This window comes from Chionomys nivalis, chromosome 2, assembly GCF_950005125.1.
Source record: "Chionomys nivalis chromosome 2, mChiNiv1.1, whole genome shotgun sequence".
NCBI classification, from domain to species: domain Eukaryota; kingdom Metazoa; phylum Chordata; class Mammalia; order Rodentia; family Cricetidae; genus Chionomys; species Chionomys nivalis.
This window is the reverse complement of record NC_080087.1, coordinates 31,366,485-31,387,184: the sequence shown is the minus strand read 5'-3', so window position 1 is coordinate 31,387,184 and position 20,700 is coordinate 31,366,485. Positions and strand designations below refer to the sequence as shown.

The window sequence follows — 20,700 nt, the reverse complement described above, 5'->3', positions numbered from 1 at the left end:
TACTGTAGCAATCAGGCAGTGACAACTCACTGAACCTCTATATGTTGTTTTAGCCACGTTAATGAGATTCCTGTAGATTTATAAGTGGAGCTGGTACACAGGTTACCCAGGGAGTTCAGGGGAACATGGGACCTATCATCACCATCACTGGAGGGTGGCGAGGAGGACGGCCAAAACAAGCTCATGATGGAGCCTGCATTAAAATATGGTCATGGAAGGGTAATGAATAATCCAATTTTATCTTCCATGATTGTAGGAGTGCTAACAGAAGACCTAAAAGAAGTCATAAGCCAGAAATAAAAGGTTGAATGAGGAATCGCCAGTTGCATACACAAAGCCTCATGTAGTACCCCTGGGGTAGAGTAAAAGGAAATCCTGCTATCAGAGCTATTCAGTTCCCAGGATGACTGTTTTCCTACAAGTGATTCCATCTTATGCAAGGCCCTATTATGTATAGTTGGGATTGTTTCTTCAAATAATCCATCTGTTTCTCTCTTCCCTCTGATGATCCATTAAGTATATCTCTTTAAGCCAGAAACTGCAGTCTTTTCTGTTGTGGGAATTCCTTCAGCCAATAGCCTTTAAGATAGCTATCTAGAAAGAATCACCAAGCAAAGAGAAATCTAACTTATGATACCAATATCCTGTTTAGGTATAAACAGGCATATAATGGTAGTCATCACTTATTAAAAATAAAAGTTGGTTTGGAGTTAGACAGTGGTTATCCTTCTCTAAATCCAAGAATGTTATTAAAGGAAAAATTCAGAGTTTCTGTGTCATATCAGGAGCCACCTGGTGTGGTACAGAAGGGAAATAAAATCTAGGGACTACTGTTATCAAAACTCTGCTTTCAAAACATTTTACTTCTCCCCTTTCTATTTTTGTTTCTATGGTACCTTTCATTGAATATATGTCTATAGAAATTCAAACATTCCGTTTTGATACGAATAATATTTAAGTTTTCTACAATGAAGAATAAATTTTCCTGTAGTAATCTTTGAAGTTCTCAGAAAGAAGATGGGACCCCACCACGGCAATTCCACTTGATTGATATGATGCCATTATGCTAAAAGCATCACTTTAAGATTGGTTTTGGGTTACAAACTGCTCAAGATGATTCAACTTTGCTACCTGAGATGGTGCACCTTCTTACAGCATTCTGGGCAGAACTTCAAATAAGAATTTCAGAAAAACCCTATTGACTACTCAGCGACTATATGTAATTGTACCAGACAGTAATCTTGAAACTTAGCCATCATTTTTATTTTTACAGGATCCCATAGAAATAACATTGCCCCCATGACAGCTGGAAGTAATTCTAGAAAATGACATTTCCTCTCCGAACAAAGTTTGTCCTCAGGGTTAGAGATATCATTTAGGGTTTGATTATAACTGGTATAGGGTTGGGGTGGAAATGAAGCAGGCTCAAGGATCTCTTTTTAAAAAAAAAGGGGGGGGGAAAGATGGGATGGGATAACAGGTAGATTAGTGTATTACTCGTGAGCTATTATTTATAGTCAATTTACATTGGTATAGATTCTCATATATTGATACAAATTCAAATTATATTCGTTATATTGAATATGCTCCTATTTCTGTTTACAATATTTGTGCACCTATACAAAGTTATTTTGTCATATTGTATGCACGCATGTTTATACCTCTGCTTAAGATATTTTGTATATTGATGCAATATTAGGATATATTTATCATATTACACTACACATTTCTACCTCTGACCAAGATACTTATATATATTGTTTACACTTTGAGGTCATTGTCTTCATTTGCTACATATAAGTTAAAGATTGTTCAATTTGTTTAATATGAAGCCTCAGTCTTTAAGCTATACAGGTATTAAGAATTACAGGTCAATAGTCATCCATGTTTGTCATACTTATAGTTATACTAGTCAGGTTCTTTAGATACACAGAGACTGAATTCCGCATAGGTAGGTAATCTTCGAACACTTCAAAGAACTGTAGAATATGGCATTTAAATAACTTAGAATTCTGTTGACACGAGATAGGACTGATCCTAGCAGTACCGATCTATTCCTGAGAGAATGTTGGGCACTGAAGACACTCCACACTCCACTTGGAGCTTGGTTTCTTTTTTTGGATTTTCGAGACAGAGTTTCTCTGTAGCTTTTTGGTTCCTGTCCTGAAACTAGCTCTTCTAGACCAGGTTGGCCTCAAACTCACAGAGATCCGCCTGCCTCTGCCTCCCTAGTGCTGGGATTAAAGGCGTGCGCCACCACCGCCCAGCTAGGAGCTTGGCTTCTTCTTGGCAAAACTGGTCTTTGGGCAAAGAACTGCCCTGCCTTGATCACTGACAAAATGTACAGTGTCCAAACTGGACAAGCAGGATACAAGCAAAAATGACTGCCAATCCTTGCCAAGACAGGGTAAGACAGTTTTCAAATTTTCCTGCCTCTGAAAATGGTCTGTCAGATATTAATGGCCTTAGCCAAATTTGGTTGCTCCAACATTGCAAATGAGACTTTGGGTGATTACCCAGGTAACCGGTTGTCTCTATCATTTCTTGCACCTTTGGGAAGTTGTTTAATTGCACTTCTTGTTTACTGAGTAATATTATTTTCCTTCTCAAGTCTTTGAGGGTAACTTAGATAGTCATAGTTACTTTCAAGCCATTTTTAATATAAGACTTAGACCCCCTAGGACAGGATACCTATTGAAACATTTAGCATATGTTTCTTGTTTGCTATTTCTAATTTTTATGTATGTTTTTTTGCCACTTCTTTCCCCTTATTACATAAAATTTTGTATCAGGTTTAGAACTCTCTTATTTAGACAAAAGGGGGAGGTGTTGTGGGAAGTCCTTCAGCCAACAGCCTTTAAGATACTGGCCCACCTTGGGCATGGTCTCATACACTATAAGTGCAGACAGCTAAAGCATGGGCAGTCCTCTTTTCTGCTGAATTTGGTTCCAGTTCCCAGCATGCATGTAGAGGACTGTGGATCACTCCTTACTGTGAGTTTATCCCCAAATAAATAAGCCCTTCAGATACTCCTTTCCAGGCTATTGTGGAACTCTTTGGTGCTACTACACTCTTCTTAATCAGTTGTTTTAAATTCCCAGTCTGATAACTCGAACTTGCCATATCAGGCTCTGGTTCTTGTACTTGTCAATCTTCTTAGATTCTATTGTTACTTTTAGCACATCTCAAGGTATTTTTTGAATGGTACATGAGATGCTCTGGGCAAGAGAATCACAGTAAACAGACCTTTGCTATGTAAAGTGGTGGCCTGTGGTAAGAGCCGGGTGAGAGTAGGGGTTAAGAATGCTTCCCCCTGCCGGGGGGTGGTGCACGGTGCACGCCTTTAATCTCAGCACTTGGGAGGCAGAGGCAGGCGGATCTCTGTGAGTTCGAGGCCAGCCTGGTCTACAAGAGCTAGTTCCAGGACAGGAACCAAAAGCTACGGAGAAACCCTGTCTTGAAAATTAAAAAAAAAAAAAAAGAATGCTTCCTCCTCTTGTGACTCAGTCACTGTGTCCCCAGGCTGCTGGACTGGATTCTACCATGTTCTTTCTCCACATTTGCTCAGGCTCTCTGAGAATGGGCCTTGAAGAAAAGACTAAAATCCTCTGACATATTTTAAAATGTTTTCCTTTTCTCTGCAAGGAACACAATGGATTTTCTCTTATATTCAAAATGAATGTGTGGTTAAAAAAAAAAAAAAAAAAAAAACTTTAGGGAATAAAACTCAGAAGTGTAGGGCTGCCCAAGAGGGGATCCCCCGAGATTCTTAACTCTCCGGACTCCTGCACACTGAGCCTCCAGCAATTTGTTAGCCAGAGTTGGGTTCTCTAGCCCACACTGCTTCCCATGGAGGTCTCTAGCCAACATTGCTTCCCATAGAGGTCTCTAGCCCACACTGCTTCCCATGGAGGTTCGTTCTCCTCCAGTTGTGACTGTCTGCATTTTCCTCTCCTCTACCTTTCTCTTTCAGGGAGCAGTTGCCTGTCTTCCCTGATGGAGCTTAAAGGGGCTGTTGGTTTCTCAGTTTTCTCAGTGGTCTGCTTGCTGGAGGAACAAGATGTTGCAGTTCCTTACATGGCACTGGAAGTTATGGCTGCATTGCTCGTCCATCTCTTTTTGTTATGAACCCCTTGATCCAACAAGACCTATGGCCAACACACATAGGACCACATCCTCTTTTCTGCTTTTTGAAAATCATTCCCTTCCCTTAGAGTCTTTTCTTCCCCTCAGTCAAGTCTTGTACAAACAAATCACTAAACGAGCAGAAAAAGCAAGATGGAACACAACAGAGTTTCCAGATAGTTCCAATAATCAGACTATCACCAAGTATTTTCTGCCACACTATTAACAACCCAAGCACTTTAGAATACAGCTTTCATTAGCAACCATCACCGTACCTGCTGTCTCTCTCTGGGATTTCCTTAATAGCAATTCTGACCTGGTTGCTCAGGTCTCGACCTGCATAGACGATCCCGTACGTGCCTTTTCCTAGCACGACTCGGTCACCGTTCTCGTCGTATTCGTAGTCATACTGCAAAGGGTGATGGGGGGTAGAAGAGGGAGATGTTAGCTGAAAGCGACATTCAAAACACTATTTTAGGTTTCAGAGAGGGGCTTGTTTTATAGTCCGAATTGACCTTGAATTTACCATCCTCTGGCCTCTACGTCCCAAGTGCTAAGATTTCAGGTACTACCAGAGAACACCAAGTCCTTTCACAAATACTTTCCTTATTTTAACATGGCTTTACAAGTGAAATAGTAAGATGGAATTCCTAGCGGAAGAAGAGTGAGCAATATAATACAGATGCCATGAAAGCAGAAGGAAGAACCGTGAGTGGGGAGGAAAGGACCGCGAAGTAGGAAGAGGAAGGTTCGGGTGATCCAGAAACAAAGTATAATGATCTAATGATGACAATGTCACAATGAAACACATTATTTTGCATGATAATTAAAAATTAATGAAAATAGGAAAAATTCCAAAAACTATTTTTTAAAAAGTAACAACTCCTGTAAGAATAAAAAAAATAGACGCTGTCAACACAACACAGGTAGCATGTTCTTGACAATTACCATCTAGCTTCATGGTTGAAGGTGTCAGTGCCTTTCTAGGAGCCGGCCACAATATTTCCCCCACTGGGTCCCAGTTTTCATCACCTGTCTGATACTACACGTGTTAATGTCCACCACCTCTTGTAATCTTGTCCCTGGTACTCAGCTGAGGGTACTACAGAAGCACTTCCTTTGTGCCAGGACAATAAAAGCACCGGAAGGGGCTGGAGGAGAGAAGAGTCGGAAGTCTGAGTTGTGGGTAATAGAAAAGCCAGTCTTCCAAGGTGACTTTGTGTTTTTGTTTGTTTGGTGGATCAAAATGAGACAAAAGCAGTGAGAAGCAAGCACTCCCAGGAATGAAAGTGGGCCACTGACGCGGGACAGAAGCAAGACTGAAAATCCCCCAAGGGATTTTAAAAATGAAAAATAGAGGGCATTTTTGATCTTTTATGTAAAAATAAAACATGTACACTCCCAGCTCCTAAGGGTCATGCATACTGGTCAAATACGGAGACTGAATCAAAGTTAATGGGGACAGAGAACACTACGTAGAGGCCACCTCAGACCTGGAGGCGGCACATCAAAAGGTGCAGAAAGTCTTGCAGAAAAGCAAGACACAAGCCCTGGACAGGAAATGAAGCATTTAGGATCCTTCAGTGATCAAGCTGTGTCACTGGGGAACCCAGAAAGGGGCTACAGACAGGTAGGGGAGAGCCCCTTGCTGTCTACAGCTATCTGCAGTGCAGATTTGGCAACAGACTTGCTTTACAGAGTGATCTCTGCTGTCTGCTTAAAAAACAAAACAAAACAATTTCTTACATTTAAAAGCCTGAAAAAAGGTTTTAATTAATTTATTTTATATCCACTACAGTTTCCCCTTCCTCCTGTCCTCCCATTCCCTACCCCCATTCCCCTCTGCACCTCCCCCTCCCAATTCACTCCTCTGTTCAGAAAGGGTCAGGCCTCCCATAAGTATCAACAAAACACAGGATATCAAGTTGCAGAAAGACTAAGTACCTCCTTGTATTAAGGCTGGGCAAGGTAAACCAGTCTGAGGCACAGGTTCTCAAAAGCCAGCCAAAGCATTAGGGACAGCCCCTGCTCCCACTGTTCATAAAAGCCAGAACATTTAACATTAAATGTCAATGTGTCGTTCATGAAGATGATTATGGTCATGGATTTTTATGTTCATTAAGAAAATGACCTTGAAATACACACAGCACAGCTGACAAACTTATAAAAAAAATAGACAAATACAAGCAATGAGACTCTCACAGATAATTTTTATTTGAGACAGGGTTTTGCTATATAGCTTATGTTAGCCTGGGGCTCATAATTCCCCTGCCTCTACTTCTTGACTGTTGGAATAGATTACAGGTATGTGCTACCCACCATACCTGGTTAATTTGAAATTAACCAGAAATTTGAAGTAGAAGCTCTAATGGCCCAGAAACTGAAAAATACTACATAAATATATAAATTGAGACATTTGAAAATAAGAAAGAATAAAACCAACTAGAGAGATTTGTAACAATCAAATGCAACTTCTAGAAATTGGGCCTTAAATAGGAGATAAATAAATTCACACTCAGATAGGATACAGGAAAATGATAAAATACTAAATAAAATACCAATGACAGAACAGATTATAAAAAGAAGCATGGGGCCAGCAAGATGATCCGGGGAACTAGGCTACTTAACCGTGGAGGCCCAAGTGACTGGAGTTCAGTCCCACATGGTGAAGGCGACGGAAGGACTCCAGTTCTTTCCTGATCTCCATTTGGGGGCAGCTGCATGCTCTCTTGGGCATACACACTGTGCTGCCTAGTTTTATGTAACCTCGACACAAGCCAATGTCATCTGAGAGAAGGGAGTCCCAATTGAGAAAATGGCTCCATAAGATCAAGTTGTATGCAAGTCTGGAGGGCATTTTCTTAATTAGTGATTAATGGGAGGGAGGCAGCCCATGGTGGTGGTGCCATCCCTGAGTTGGTGGTCCTGGGCTCTATAAGAAAGCAGACTGAGCAAGCCGGTAAGCAGCACCCGTCCATAGTCTCTGCATGAGTTCCTGCCTCCAGGTTCCAGGTCTGCTTGAGTTCCTGTCCTGACTTCCTTCAGTGATGGACTATGATGTAGCAGTGTAAGCCAAAAACACCCTTTCTTCCCCAACTTGCTTTTGGTCATGGTGTATCATCACAGCAATATTAACTCTAACCACAACATATGCACATTAAACAAATATTAAAAAGAGGCAGGATGATATGCTTCTCCAATCCTCAGCTTGGGAAGTAGATCATAACTTCAAGGTCATCCTCAGAAAAAGGGGTTCAACAGTCATTCTGAGCTAAATGAGATCCTGTCTCAAATAAATAAAGTCAGAAATAAAAAGGTCAAATGACCAAGACAGGAGGGTAATCAGACTCTGCGACCCAATCGCCCATGCTGGCATCAGCCCCAGGTTGTTTCCGACAGGTTTTTAAAACCCTAGTTGAAGGCCACTGGATCATATCTCTTAGACATAGGGCAAATTCTGGAAAGGTGTCTGTTCTCTTGATGGCAATGCTGAGCATGTATCGTGAGGTACCAGAGCTACACAAAAGAGCCTTCCCATGCTAGGAATAAACACCCAATGTAGAGATGAAGGACAGTCTTTCTAAAGATGATCAGGGAGCTCTGCCTGAGAGAAGATGAATGTGAGGGTGGACATGTGACGAGCATCAGGGATCATGTAGCCATCCGCCTAGACTTGGAACATGAAACAGGATCTGGTAAAGATGCAAAAAGACTAGCTCAACAATACCAACCAAAGAGTTCATCACCATACCCAGTTCCTGTGGTCTAGAGTCTGGTAATGTTGTGCTGTGCTGGTTGGGATCCCACTAACAAAGACCACCAACAAAGATCACCAACAAAGACCACTAACAAAGACCACTAACAAAGATGCTCAACTTCACCACTGTCCCTCTCAGAGAAACAAATCTATACAACAGCCTGAGAACCGTCAACACTTTATATTATTACAGGGCTTCAAAACAGAAAAAAATTCAAATCGCCTTCCTCACTTGCGCTCCAGAAGTCTGTGTTTCATGGTGAGAAAGGCATATGATCACGATTAATTTACACATGGCCAGTGAAAATATCAGAGTTGTGGTCTAAAGCCAGATCTTCAAAATCAAGACTTTGTGGTCTTCCCATTTTCCATGTGTGGTGATTTGAATGAGAATGACTCCTACAGGAGCATAGATTTTTACGCTTAGTTCTCAGTTGATGAGCTGGTTTTGGAAGGGTTAGGAAGCTTGGCCTTGCTGGAGGCACGGCATTGTTAGAGGAGCTGAGCCATTAGGGGTAGACTTTAAAATTCCAAAAGCCTACAACAGACTCCCCACCCCTCTGCCTGCTGCCTGCAGACCAGGATGGAAAACTCTTAGCCAGTGCGCTAGCACTGTGCCTGTCTGCTTCTCACCATGATGGTCATAGAATAACCCTCTAAAACTGTAAGCAAGTCCCCGATAAATGCTTTCTTTTATAAATCTGCCTTGGTCATGTCGTCTCTGCACAGCGATAGAATAGTAACTAAAACAACATGCCATAGGGAACCCCATCACACATAGCTCAAAAATGAGTATTTTGTTTTCAAGACCAGCATCATAACGATGTTCCAGTGTGCTGTCTGTTCCCACTTACCACCCCCTCACGTTTTCAAACACATGCCTGGTAACCTTGACCTTTCAGACTCCCATCTTTTCTTCCCTTACTCCCTACATCAAAGCCATTGACAGATACTATGAGGGTTCCTCTGTGCGGACTCACAGTACCGGGGTACATCTTTGTCCTAATGCTAGTACCTCAGGACAAGCCTTACTTCTGAAGTCTCCACCAATCCCTGTTCCCTCCACCCTTGTTGCTTTCTTCTCTAATAAGGTTAGGGAGATGACTTTGAACTTTGAAATATCCAAAGTTCTGAAGTGCCAGTCCATGTTAGGATTGCCAGCTCTGCATTCTTGGCTCCTGGCTATTTTCAGGGATAGGTACAAACTCCTTGGCACAGCATGATCATCCTTCTGGCCACTTGCTCCCTATTTCCTGCCTTTTCTCCTCAGTCTCTTCCAGCGGGGATGACCCCAGAAGCGGCTTTTTCCTTGTGCTGCAGCACAAGCTCATCAACCATTCATTGACTTCTCAAGATGGCCTGACATGCTTCCAAGGCTTTCTCTTTTTCCTTTGGTCACTGGTATCACCATTTTGCTAGGGACTGAACCCACGGTGTGGTGCATGCCAAGCAAGCGCTCTACCAAGGAGCTACCTTTGTGCCCTCTGCTCACTTCCCACTGGCCCTGTCTTCCCCACTTGTTTACGTCATCATAGCTCATCTTAGCGTTACCTGGCAGTGGGAACTCAGTAACTATTTGCTTAATAACTAAGTTGGGATATACCAAGAACTTTGAAAAGCAGGTGACAAATGATTTGGTGTTAGTATCAGGTTGAGAGTAGAAATAAGAGAGTCAGAAGTTCAAAAGCAGCCTGGACTATAAATTGAGGCCAGCTTGGGTTGTGAGACCTTGTCTGGGAAAAAAAAAAGGTTCAGCATAAGTTTAGTTTTGGCTGCAAGTATATTTGCCACAGGGCTACTGATTTAGTCTAGAGAAGAACATGTGTGTGGGTGGGGCCAGTTGACTTTCAGTGTCCCTCAGGAACGTAAGCATCCAAAGACTACTTTTGTTAAAACATCTCCTACCTGGGAAAAAACAGCAGTCATAAATAAAAATCAGAAAAATAAATAAATAAATAAATAAATAAATAAAAATCAGATCTTGTTTTTTACAAAAAAAGTATGATTAAAATAAACCACCTCAATGGCAAATGCTTTTTTGATGCCCCATTGCTTATTTTTCTATTCTTACAAAATAAAGACGTAAATCAGAAAGGACACTGAGATGGGTGGTAGCTGTTCTGTAAGGACCAGGAATTATCTACATGACAGACAGAAAAGTGAGCTTAGAATTGGGGCTGAGTATCCAGGAGCGCAAGGTTGATGGCAACACTGAGCATCACTGTGAGTACCCAGAGCTGTATTAGACAATACTCCCATGCTAGGTGCTTAATCTAGGGATGAAGGACATCCAGTCCATGGAAATCTGCCTGGGTAGGGATGTGATGGTGGGGGACCTGAAACAAACATCAGGGATAATCTAAGTAACTTGTCCAATGACAAATGTGGAAAGAAAGACGTGGGTGGGGAAGAAGGGAGGTCTTTTGAAGGCATGGTTACAGTGCTTATAAATTTTGTGTTCTATTTCTATGGCAATAGGTTAGCAAGTCAGGTTGTTGCTAAGGGAGACAGCAGCTGCATTTCAAACAAAGGTGGGAATACATGTAGAATCATGCTTTTTTTGTTGTTGTTGACTGTCCAGAACAGTCTAAACTGAGATGGCAAGAGAGCTGGCAGGGAAGATCTGAGTGGCAAGAACAAACAACAGATCAGCTATTCCCCCAGTCCTTGCGCTGACAAGGGACCTAGAGAGAAAGGGTATTAATGTATTTTGTATTCTATTAAGGAGACAGTATTAAGATGTACATCCACACTGAACTCTGGCTGTCTAGAAAGTCACTTCTGAGCATCTTACATGTTTTTCACTGGTTATCACTAAAGCTTTGTGCATCTTCCTCTTTCCTTGCCTTCTGTCAGCTCATGCGCAGGCCCCTAGGTACAGAATTTAAATTGGTAGAGGAAAAGATCAACAGAATGAATAATTATTGAGCTGATGTTGCTCTTACACCACAGCTCAACAATACTTCTTTAAAGAATAGGCTTTTTTCCAGATACCAAACTGTACATTCACGTTTCAGATTGGTACAGAAACAGGATCTTTTTTTTTTTTTTTGGGTTTTCGAGACAGGGTTTCTCTGAAACTTTTGGTGCCTGTCCCGGAACTAGCTCTTGTAGACCAGGCTGGCCTCGAACTCCCAGAGATCTGCGTGCCTCTGCCTCCTGAATGCTGGGATTAAAGGCGTGCGCCACCACCGTCCGGCCAGAAACAGGATCTTAAAGGAAACAGACCAGTGTGTCACATGATCATTTCAAATCAACGTTGAGTCTTGTTTACAAGTCAACAGAAAGAGGAATGGTAAGGTCTTCATGCAGGTATCCGAGTCAAAGGAAACTGTTCTTTCATGGAGTTTGTCCCCGCTCCACCCACAAGGGGCCAGCTTTCTCCCCATGTTCACTGGGAACAACATAGAGACAAGTTCACAAAGCATGCTGGTCTGACGCCTCAGTCCTGTGCTAGCTGATGCGTCAAAGAGAGGTACAAAGGCGTGCGTGTGTGACTGAGAGGGTCCTGTGTTAGCTCTCGATGGTCCAGCCCATACCACTGCGTGATCAACAATACAGTGGGCAAAGTCGGGGCAGAAAACCAGGTAAAAACTCAATGGAAACAGAGCCAAGCGAGAAATGGGAGAGGTTAAAGAGGATTTAAAAAGAAACATGTCAGAAAGATATGGCGACCAGGCGTGACGGCTGCAACTTGTCAACCGCTGGGGAGCATGGGACAGGGAAGGGCATGGAATGGTTAGATCACAGGGTGGACTGAGAGAATACATAGAGTTAGGGATACCGCATGAAACAGAGACCTCCTTGTTGTGTCTGAACATGAAATTATCCCCATGGGCTCATATGTTTAAATACTTGGTCCTTGGCTCATTGGGTTGTTCTTGCAAGATTGTGGAACCTTCAGCAACTTTGCTATTGGAAGCAGGTCAGTACAGCCGACTTGAAGTTCCTGTCTACCTTCTTCCTCTTGCTTCCACTGCCATGTCTTCCTCGCCATGATGGACTGCATCCCCTAGAACGACATGCGTCCCCACCGGAAAAAAAAAAAAAAACACTGCACACCATGATAGACTTCATCCCCTAGGACGCCTTCTCTTGAGTTGCTTCTTGTCAGTTATTTGAGCACGACCACAAGAAAGACAACGATTTTTGCAGTCCTTCTACAAAGAGCGGCAAAAAGTGTTGAGAGAAAAAAAACTTGGAGAGTCCCAAGATTAAGTCTGAACTGGAGGCCTTGAGGGCGACAAGAGGAAAGGCAGGGAGGGTAAGTGGCTGGGGCTGGGCCTCTCTCAGGCATCTGGACGAGATTATGGAGCAACTGCCCTCACTCTACAGGGACGAATTAGAAGGCAAGTAATAGAATGCAGGGATCGTAGGCAGTAAGCATCCAAACCTTAACGGCTAGCTATACTCAATGGCTTGAAGACTTCACTGTAAACCAACACATTAAATTACTAAGAAGATGGGCTCATAACACTTCCAGAAAAAAAAAATATAGTCTTCAGTCAAAATGCATGGCCCTGAATCAAAAGCAAATACTGCTGTATAAGGACAGGAAGGCCCCCTGAGACACGATATCATGCTCTCTTTGAAACAACCTTGGACAGTTTGTAGTGTCTTAGAGATTTTTATTGCTGTGAAGAGACCCCATGACCATGGGAATGCCTTTAAATAAAAATATTTAATTGAGGTGGCTTTCTTACAGTTTCAGAGGTTCAGATCATTCTTATCAGAATGGGGGAGCACGGCAGTGTGCAGGCGGACATGGTGCTGGCGTTGAGAGTCCGATATCTTGACTCAGAGGTAATAGGAAGTCCACTGTCACACTGAGGGAAGCTTGAGAAAAAGACCTTAAAGCCCACCCCACAGTGACATACTTTCTCCAACAAGGCCACACCCCCACACCCTTTGGGGGCCATTTTTTTTTTCAGACCACCAGAGTATGAATCTAGAAAATTATTTCAAAACTTAAAGCTGAGAAAAGACAGTCAAGATCTTCTTGTTCAACTCTAAGGGATGAAATTATCTTAGACAAGCAAGGGCATAAAACAAAGCTGATAACTGGCAAAATCAGAACCAGAATACAGGGCTCTTGTCTCCAGTTCAGAGATCTCATAGGAGTAGATTCAACTCTGAACAGGAGAGATCTGGTCACAAGCAGAAGCAGCTTGTACCCATCCCATCATTTGGTATTGAAATGAGAAAGGTTCTAACTCTGATTTCTAAGAAGTTTTTTAAATGTCAGGAAATCTGGGGCTGGCCATGAACTCGAAGCTTATGGAACCACATTAACATGACAATGTCCTAAGTGAAGATAAAGACATTAAAGTATCTCCTGGTCAGCCATCTTTTCCAATCTCCTGGTCGGCCATCTTTCCCAATCTCCTGGTCAGCCATCTTTCCCAATCTCCTGGTAAGTCATATTTCCCAATCTCTTGGTCAACTACCTCTCCCAAGAGTTTCTATTTGTTGAGATAAGGTACTCAAAAAGGCTTCATGAATAATCGAATTTCAGTTGAAGCAAATACAAAATACTTGCTGTGCATACAAATTCCAACCATTGTTTAAAGATGATCTCTAAGACAATTCTTATACAGTATAGAGGTTGAGAAGAAAAGGAATTATTTTTAGTTTTTCATACATAGGCTGAAGTTTGAAGAAGTCTATGGTTAGGAAGTGAAGGAATTCATCTTAATAAAATAGCAATTGAAAAAAACAATTTAAACAGGAAATGTTGAAAATATTTAAGAAGCATCATCAAATACATATTGGAAAGTTATATACTATACAAACATGTAAGTTTAGGCTGAATGATGCTTAGCCATGGCTATGGAAAGGCACTGAAAGGAAGGACCCAGGTAGACCTCGCCATCCTTCAGTCCAGAAGATCACTTTAACCACTCAAGAATGCTATGCTAATTGAGCAACTATGATAAAATGAGGCAAAATGGCAAGCTGAGTCCAAACTCTTAAAAGAAAAGATGCTTGAATTCTTGGGTAAGGCCGTACAGCTCATTGAGAATACCATAGAAATAATTCTTTGTCAGAGGACTTCAATTATTCTGATGAGACTCAGGGGCAGGTGTTTTCTAGCACAAAGCTTGGTCTGCCCATGCTCAGTGGAGAAGGGTGCGCTGGGAGAGCTGGCATGACTTAGAGCATTGTTACACTGCATGCTGGTTTTTGAGAGGTTGGCTGATTTCGCGGAACCCTCTGGCTGTTCCTAGGAAGAAACGTCAGTAGTCCCCTCCTTAGTTAATTGGTCACGGTGCTGTTGATAGACATGCCCAGTCAGGAAGGGCCTCTCGTAACACCAACCCCGTATGCTAACACTGAATAGAGTTCTTTGCAACGTGATGTACTTCCCTTTTACATGACAAGAGACTAAGGGTAGACAAATAAATCACAAAATTAAGGCAATTAAATCTGTGCTATGTGGTCCATTATAGTGAAATTAGTTCCCAGTCCCCAACTGGAGTTGAGAGACCTAGTCCAGTACAATCTTTTGATCCCCAAATCTAAAAGTACAGAATGAAAAGACATGCAAATACGTATTATTATCTACTACTTCTATGACCAGCAAGATAACACATGGAGAAATTTGTTTTTCCAAATTAGAACTATCATCTTTCTATAGCTTTAAGAGGCCTAGGGCTTATTTATTGATATAAAATTTTCATAATCATTAGATAATCACAGAATCTAACCACAGACAGCATTAATGGTTGGCTAGTATATTAAATTTTTCTTTCAACTGTCACTCTACTAAGCAACAGCTATTTTTTTTTTTAGTTCAGTGAATGGAATGAAATTACCAAAATGACCTACAATATACATATACATGTGTTTTAGTTTATAGCTTTGTTTTTCTTTTTCAATTTTACTTTATGTTAACACATAAATTTCAAGAAGCTGGAGCTACAGGCAGTTGTGAGCTTATTGACATGGGTGCTGGAAACTGAACACAAGTCCTCTGAAAGAGCAGAGTGCCTCTGAACCGCTAAGCCATCCCTCCAGGCCCTCTTACTAAGAGAAAATTTAGACTCTGATGGAGTGCCTCCATGATTCACCTCATCTCTCGGCGAAGAACCTCTTCCCTGCCCGTCCCCCTTAGAGTCAGTTTTCAATGGCTAATTTGTAAAACGCAGTTTATTCCAGTCCTTACCTCCAAGGAGTCCCCTTCACAGTCTCCATCCTCCGTGCCTCTGCCCTTCTCTTCCGTGATGGTATTCACCATTTCAAAGAACCTATAACGAGAGTTGGCATTCTTAGAGCAGGTTTCTTCACTTTGCTCAGTAAACCCATCACAAGGCAACAATTGCTTAGGTGGAGAATTCATTTAGGGCACTAAACACATCAAACATCCTGCCTCAGCCCCACCTGCCACCAACATGTTCAGAACTTTTACATCAATCAGTGGAATGGGGCAGTCGTGGAACACAAGCCCTGTTCATAAAAAAAGTTCTGAATGACCCATGAATCTTCGTGAATATAATACCTGTATCTACCTGGCAGCCCAGCAGAGATCAGTCTCTCGGTTGGTCACCCTGCTGAGGAGCAACTGGAAGGAGCAACCGGAAGTGGGGTTGCCCCAAGGGGCTTGCCCGAGACAGTTTCTGGTGAATGAATATCATGGGCTCAGCTCTCTCAAGTGGAAAGACTCTCAGCCCAACCATTGTAAGTAAAGAGATCCCAAATCAACTTCAGAGCAAAATTTAAGAACCAAGAGTCTTTGGGCAAATAAACCACCAGGATTATCTATGTGTTTTGGGGAGCTGTGGGGTGTAGGGGTGGGAGCACAAAAAGAAATATCAGATTGAGAGGATTTTTAAAGAAATTTCTGACTGCAAATATTAGTAAATGTAACCTGGACCCAGAACACTAAGGTTAGACAAAGTCATGAAAATGTTGAGAATGTAGACTTGGCTATCAAATCAAGATCACTGGGTTCTATGTGACTTGGGCAAACTTTTCCACTTCTCTGGGTATTTAATTGTAAAGCAAAGGTGTACCTGTTCCATGGGCTGGGAAGACACTTAGAGAAATCCCTTATAAAGTGCACACACAGAACACTGCACTCATAAACGTTAATGCTGTTTTGTTCCTGCTATTATTATTAAATAAACAATATAGCCCTATTCTGGCTATTCCAGAATGTCTAGTACCTGTGAATCTCAGTTACTAAATCTCCTGCCTGAGCACTTCAATCATTATACGTGCAGATCCTATAAAGGCAGTCTGAAACACGGATGTGACCTAGGCAGACTGCTTATATGTGCTTTGGAGACAGAATCACCTCTCTGGTTTTCCTTTTGTGGCTTTTGTTGTTGTTTATCAAGACAGGGTTTCTCTGTGTAGCCCTGGCTGTCTTGGAACTTGTTCTATAGCCCAGGTTGGCCTCACACTAAGAGACCCACCTACCTTTACCTCCCGAGTTCTGGGATTAAAGGCACGTGCCACCACTGCCCAGTGAGCCACCTCTCTTTTGATGACATTTTAAAATGCTTGTTAGATTTTATTTCTGAAGTCAGTTTCAGAGCCCAGTAATGTAAGTGAGGAATAAATTTGTCCCTTACCCTCTGAGTAAAGTAGTAAAGTTTAGACCAGTGGTTGATACATGAACTAAGGGATGCACTGGATACGTGGGCTGCTGGCTTCACAGGCAGGGCATGCTATTTGCAAGGCTAAACACAGAAAGCAGGCTATCATGTGATGAGATTACCTATACAACTCAGAAATTATTTCTGTACCTCAGTTTATCTTTCCACCCATTCAACAAACACTCATTGGACACCTGGGCCAAGGGCTGCTCTGTTTAATGGGAACTAATGAATGAGGCGATTTTGGAGTCTGTAGCCTACTTACAGAGTTCCCTTGTGCCTAATAAAAACAATATTTTCATGCAATATATTTTGACTGTGACCCCTCCCCGCGCTCCAATTCTTACTCTCCATTCCCATAGCACATTTCTTGGAGGTCGTTGGCACGGAAACAAAGCAAAACAAAATCCCATGATTGGGTGGAATAAGAGTAAATCCTAAGTAAGATTAAATATCTGGATGAGTTGGAAACAAAAGTAAGGTCAGTTAAGCGGGGAAAGAAAGCAAAAAACAATCTTTTAAAATGGCTTTAGAGCTAAAGATTAAGACCTGAGATGAAGACACACACCAGCCATTCCTGGAAAACTTCTCACTATGACCATAGAGAGTCTAACAGCATGGGGCCGCAGTCTGCCATATACGTCAGGAGCATGGATTCGAGTTCGCATGGGCCTGGGTCAAGTCTCCAGTTTTATCCTTAAAGATTGTATGATATTAAGGTAGTTTAAAAAAACCTATTTCTTTTCCTTCTTTTATGGAAGATGGTAATCATACTTATCTAATCGGATTTCACGAAAGATCAAAATCGATACCAGGCTGGGGATGAGCATCAAGAACAAATACTGTCTACTGAATTTGCCTATCAGACATTTATTATGGTAATTATTTGAAAAAAGGACAACCCTCAATAAAATCTAAGTTCAGCCTGGTTTCCGCCTACATTTTGGCTTCTAAGTGGCTGTTCGCTTCTCCTCTACTTTATTGCTCACCACTGTGTTCTAAGGGAATATGAAATACTTAACTAAGAGAAATATACCTGGGGAGAATATGGTCATAGGTTTTTAGGTTATCTCTTTTACTAGTATAGGCCAGATCCTAGGCTATGTGCCCACCAGAGAGAATCCAGTATAACTGGTCTGCAGTGGGGCTCAGGTGTTGATTTATGCTTACCAGGTATTTCTTCTAGTAGTTAGGGTAGGGTGAAGAGTGTCCATTGCAGACAGGAGTAAGTTTATGCTAAATAATCTGTTCATGGAAAATTTGGCACTCATCTATAGTAAGCAAGCTTTTTAAAAATGAGACATGGCATTAAACAATTTACCAGCACACCTCGGCTAATGTTTTATTTGTGTGAGATACACTATCACAAAGCAAGGGCCTGATGTTAAACAGAAATCCTAGATCCAATACCACATGCATCTGAAGCAATATTAAAAATAAAGTGTCTTAGCTGGGTGGTCAGGGTGCTCGCCCTTTAGTACCAGCACTCAGGAGGCAGAGTCAGGCGGATCTCTGAGCTCAAGGCCAGCCTGGTCTACAATATCTAGTTCCAGGTCAACAGTTACACACAGAGAAACCCTGTCTTGAAAAACAAACCAAAAGACCCCAAACTCCTACTACTAATAATAATAAGTGCCTGCACAACCACCCCGCCATCAGTTTTCCAGAGAAGCCACATGTGCCGCTTTTCCTGAAAACGGTGACCATGTGAGACGGGTCCCTCCAAGCGAAGGACAGATACGTACTTTTTACAGTGCAGCTCTGTGCAGAAGTAGATCTGGAAGTCATCCGAATTGTGAAGCACGTAAAGAAAGCAGCAGCGCTCTTCAAACTTGGAGATACTGAAACAAACAAACCCCACTCTGTTCAGACAGGGACCAGCCCTTCCGCGCATCTCTAATGCAGAAGCAAAGATTGATATTTCTTATACCTAACCCTGCTGTGATGTCACTGCCATTTATGACAAGAAGTTATAAGTATCACTTTCAAGACTGAAAGTCCCTAGACCGTAACACTAAAATTACATATTATTCCTACGCAAACGTGCAGAACAGGGCTGCTCTGGGGTGCTGAAGTTCACATGTGCCACACGCTGGGTTTGGCATGGACACGAGTCCTGTCTGGCATAGCACTGACCTGTGCTGAGAGGGAAGCACACATTCCAGCTGGCTGGCTAGCCCCGGTGATTCCAGGCCTATGGGACGTGTTTTCAGAGTTTGTATAAGCAGCAGAGTCACTGCACTCGCTGGACAGCTGAAGGGGCAGAAGGATGTGGCCCAGCACTTGGTGTGACCCTAGCAAGTACTTTCTTTCAGAACAGCTATTCTCAACCTGGGGATCGTGACCCCTGTGGGGGGTCAAACGACCCTTTTACAGGGGTTGCCTAAGACCACTGGAAAACACTGGATCTTAACATTACAATTCATAACAGTCGCAAAATTACAGAAATTAGCAATGAAGTCGTTTGATGGTTGGGCTCACCACACCATGAAGAACTCTATTAAAGGGTTGTCGCATTAGGAAGGTTGAGAATCACTGCTTTAGAACAATGTGAACGGTTCTGAGTTGGTAAGTTAGGACACACTAGTTTGTGTCAGGAGTTGGCTGACGTTTTCTGTAATGGATCAGATAGGGAAATTATTTCAAGTTTTGCAGGCCAAATCACTCAGTTCAGCTCCTGGAGCATGGAAGCCTGTGACTGTGGCTGCTGTCTAACACATTTTATTGATAAAACAAGCCAAGGTCCCCACTTGGTCCATGAACATAACCTATCAGGCCATATTATCACTGCCGCACCTGCTCTTTCTTCCTTTTAGAATGCACAGCTTCATTTGGGTTTTTGAGCATGGTCTTCCTGTGTGCCTTAGGATGGCTTCAAGCTCACTACAAAGCCCAGATTGACCCTGAACTCATGATCCCCTTGCCCTAGCCCAATGAGTACAAGGATTGTAGGCATGTCCCAGCTTGCCCAGACTTTATATTTTTAATCTTATAACACTGATTCTAGTCATCATCTAAGGCCCAGATGAGACCCTTTCCCCTCTAGCTTTTATTATTTCTACTCCAGACAGAAGGACTCCTCACGACGCTCCTCTCTGGACGTTTTCCTACCCTACTCATTTCTCACACCACGCGGCCGTTGCTTGTTAGGCGCTTGCTACCTCTTCCCACTTGACTGTGAATTATTCACGAGGTCTTTGCCACTGCTTCGTCTTTAGCAGAACAGGACTCAATATGGCACACAGCTGGTGCTCAACCCATGCCATTGGCTTGAGCTGGCCACACTCGGAGGTGACGCCAGGCAAACTGCTGACCTAGTTGGATGGCCCCTTGGCTTGTCATCCTTTCTTTATAGAGGAGGAAGCCAGGAAAAGCTGGCTGTCTCTGAAGTCACAGACCAGAACTCAAGTTTCCCAACATGTAAAGCAGCCATCACCAGAGGGAGGCATTCTATATCTACAACATGAGTCACGAGAAGTGTTGGCAAGGCCCTGCCAGGCCTAATTAATAAGAGCTAAATCACCGTAAAACAGAGCTGATGAGGTGTAATACACTGTTGCTGTACTAAATGGATTGCCGGAGAAGGCAGTAATAAAGAGTACCTCGCTAATGAGTGGTTTAAGGATTAAATATTAAGAGCAGACAGCTTTATTTGAGAAGGTATTGATTGGAAAGTTGTGAGTCAGACTCGTAATCGCGCTTGTTTCTATTCAGATCATTCCTGAGGTAACAGGTAGTTGTTCTACCGGGCACGCTAAAATTATCGGTGACTCACCGCGCTGCCAGTTCAGGCTCTAACAAAGCCAATTACAGCTGTTGCAAAAGCAGCAGGATATTGCACAACTGGCCCGCAGAAGGCTGTTGTCTCCCATTCCCATTATGTGGGGGTAAACAGTAGTAAATGCAATTTGGTTTGCAGGCCGAATGAGTTGTGTGGAACAGGCTTCTAACGTGACAAAGTTCCGGACACTCAGCCGCTGACACCCGATTCTGACCGCTGACCTTATCTCTAATTCCCACGAGAAAGCCCCCCACCCCACCCCGAGCCACTGGCATTATGACAAGGTTTGAGGACTGGACTCGAATTTGCCACTGTGACCTCACAACACAATTGCATCAGCAGTGACCTTGGGGGAAACTTCCATGAATTCCCTATCATACATCAACATGAATACGAAATCCCGGGTATAACCTGGGAGATGTCCTGCAGACCTCTT

At 42.6% G+C, this 20,700-nt stretch overlaps 1 protein-coding gene across 1 annotated transcript in view; it reads right to left on the bottom strand.

Moving 5' to 3' along the window:
* Window positions 1-20,700, bottom strand: part of Map3k5 (mitogen-activated protein kinase kinase kinase 5) — a 209,445-nt gene that overhangs the window by 46,814 nt on the left and 141,931 nt on the right. The window contains exons 13-15 of the mRNA XM_057755327.1: window positions 18,229-18,324; window positions 15,049-15,130; window positions 4,402-4,535 (exon numbers count right to left, since the gene is read on the bottom strand). Of these exons, the coding sequence (XP_057611310.1) occupies window positions 4,402-4,535; window positions 15,049-15,130; window positions 18,229-18,324 (312 nt within the window). The remainder of the gene's footprint in view (window positions 1-4,401; window positions 4,536-15,048; window positions 15,131-18,228; window positions 18,325-20,700) is intronic.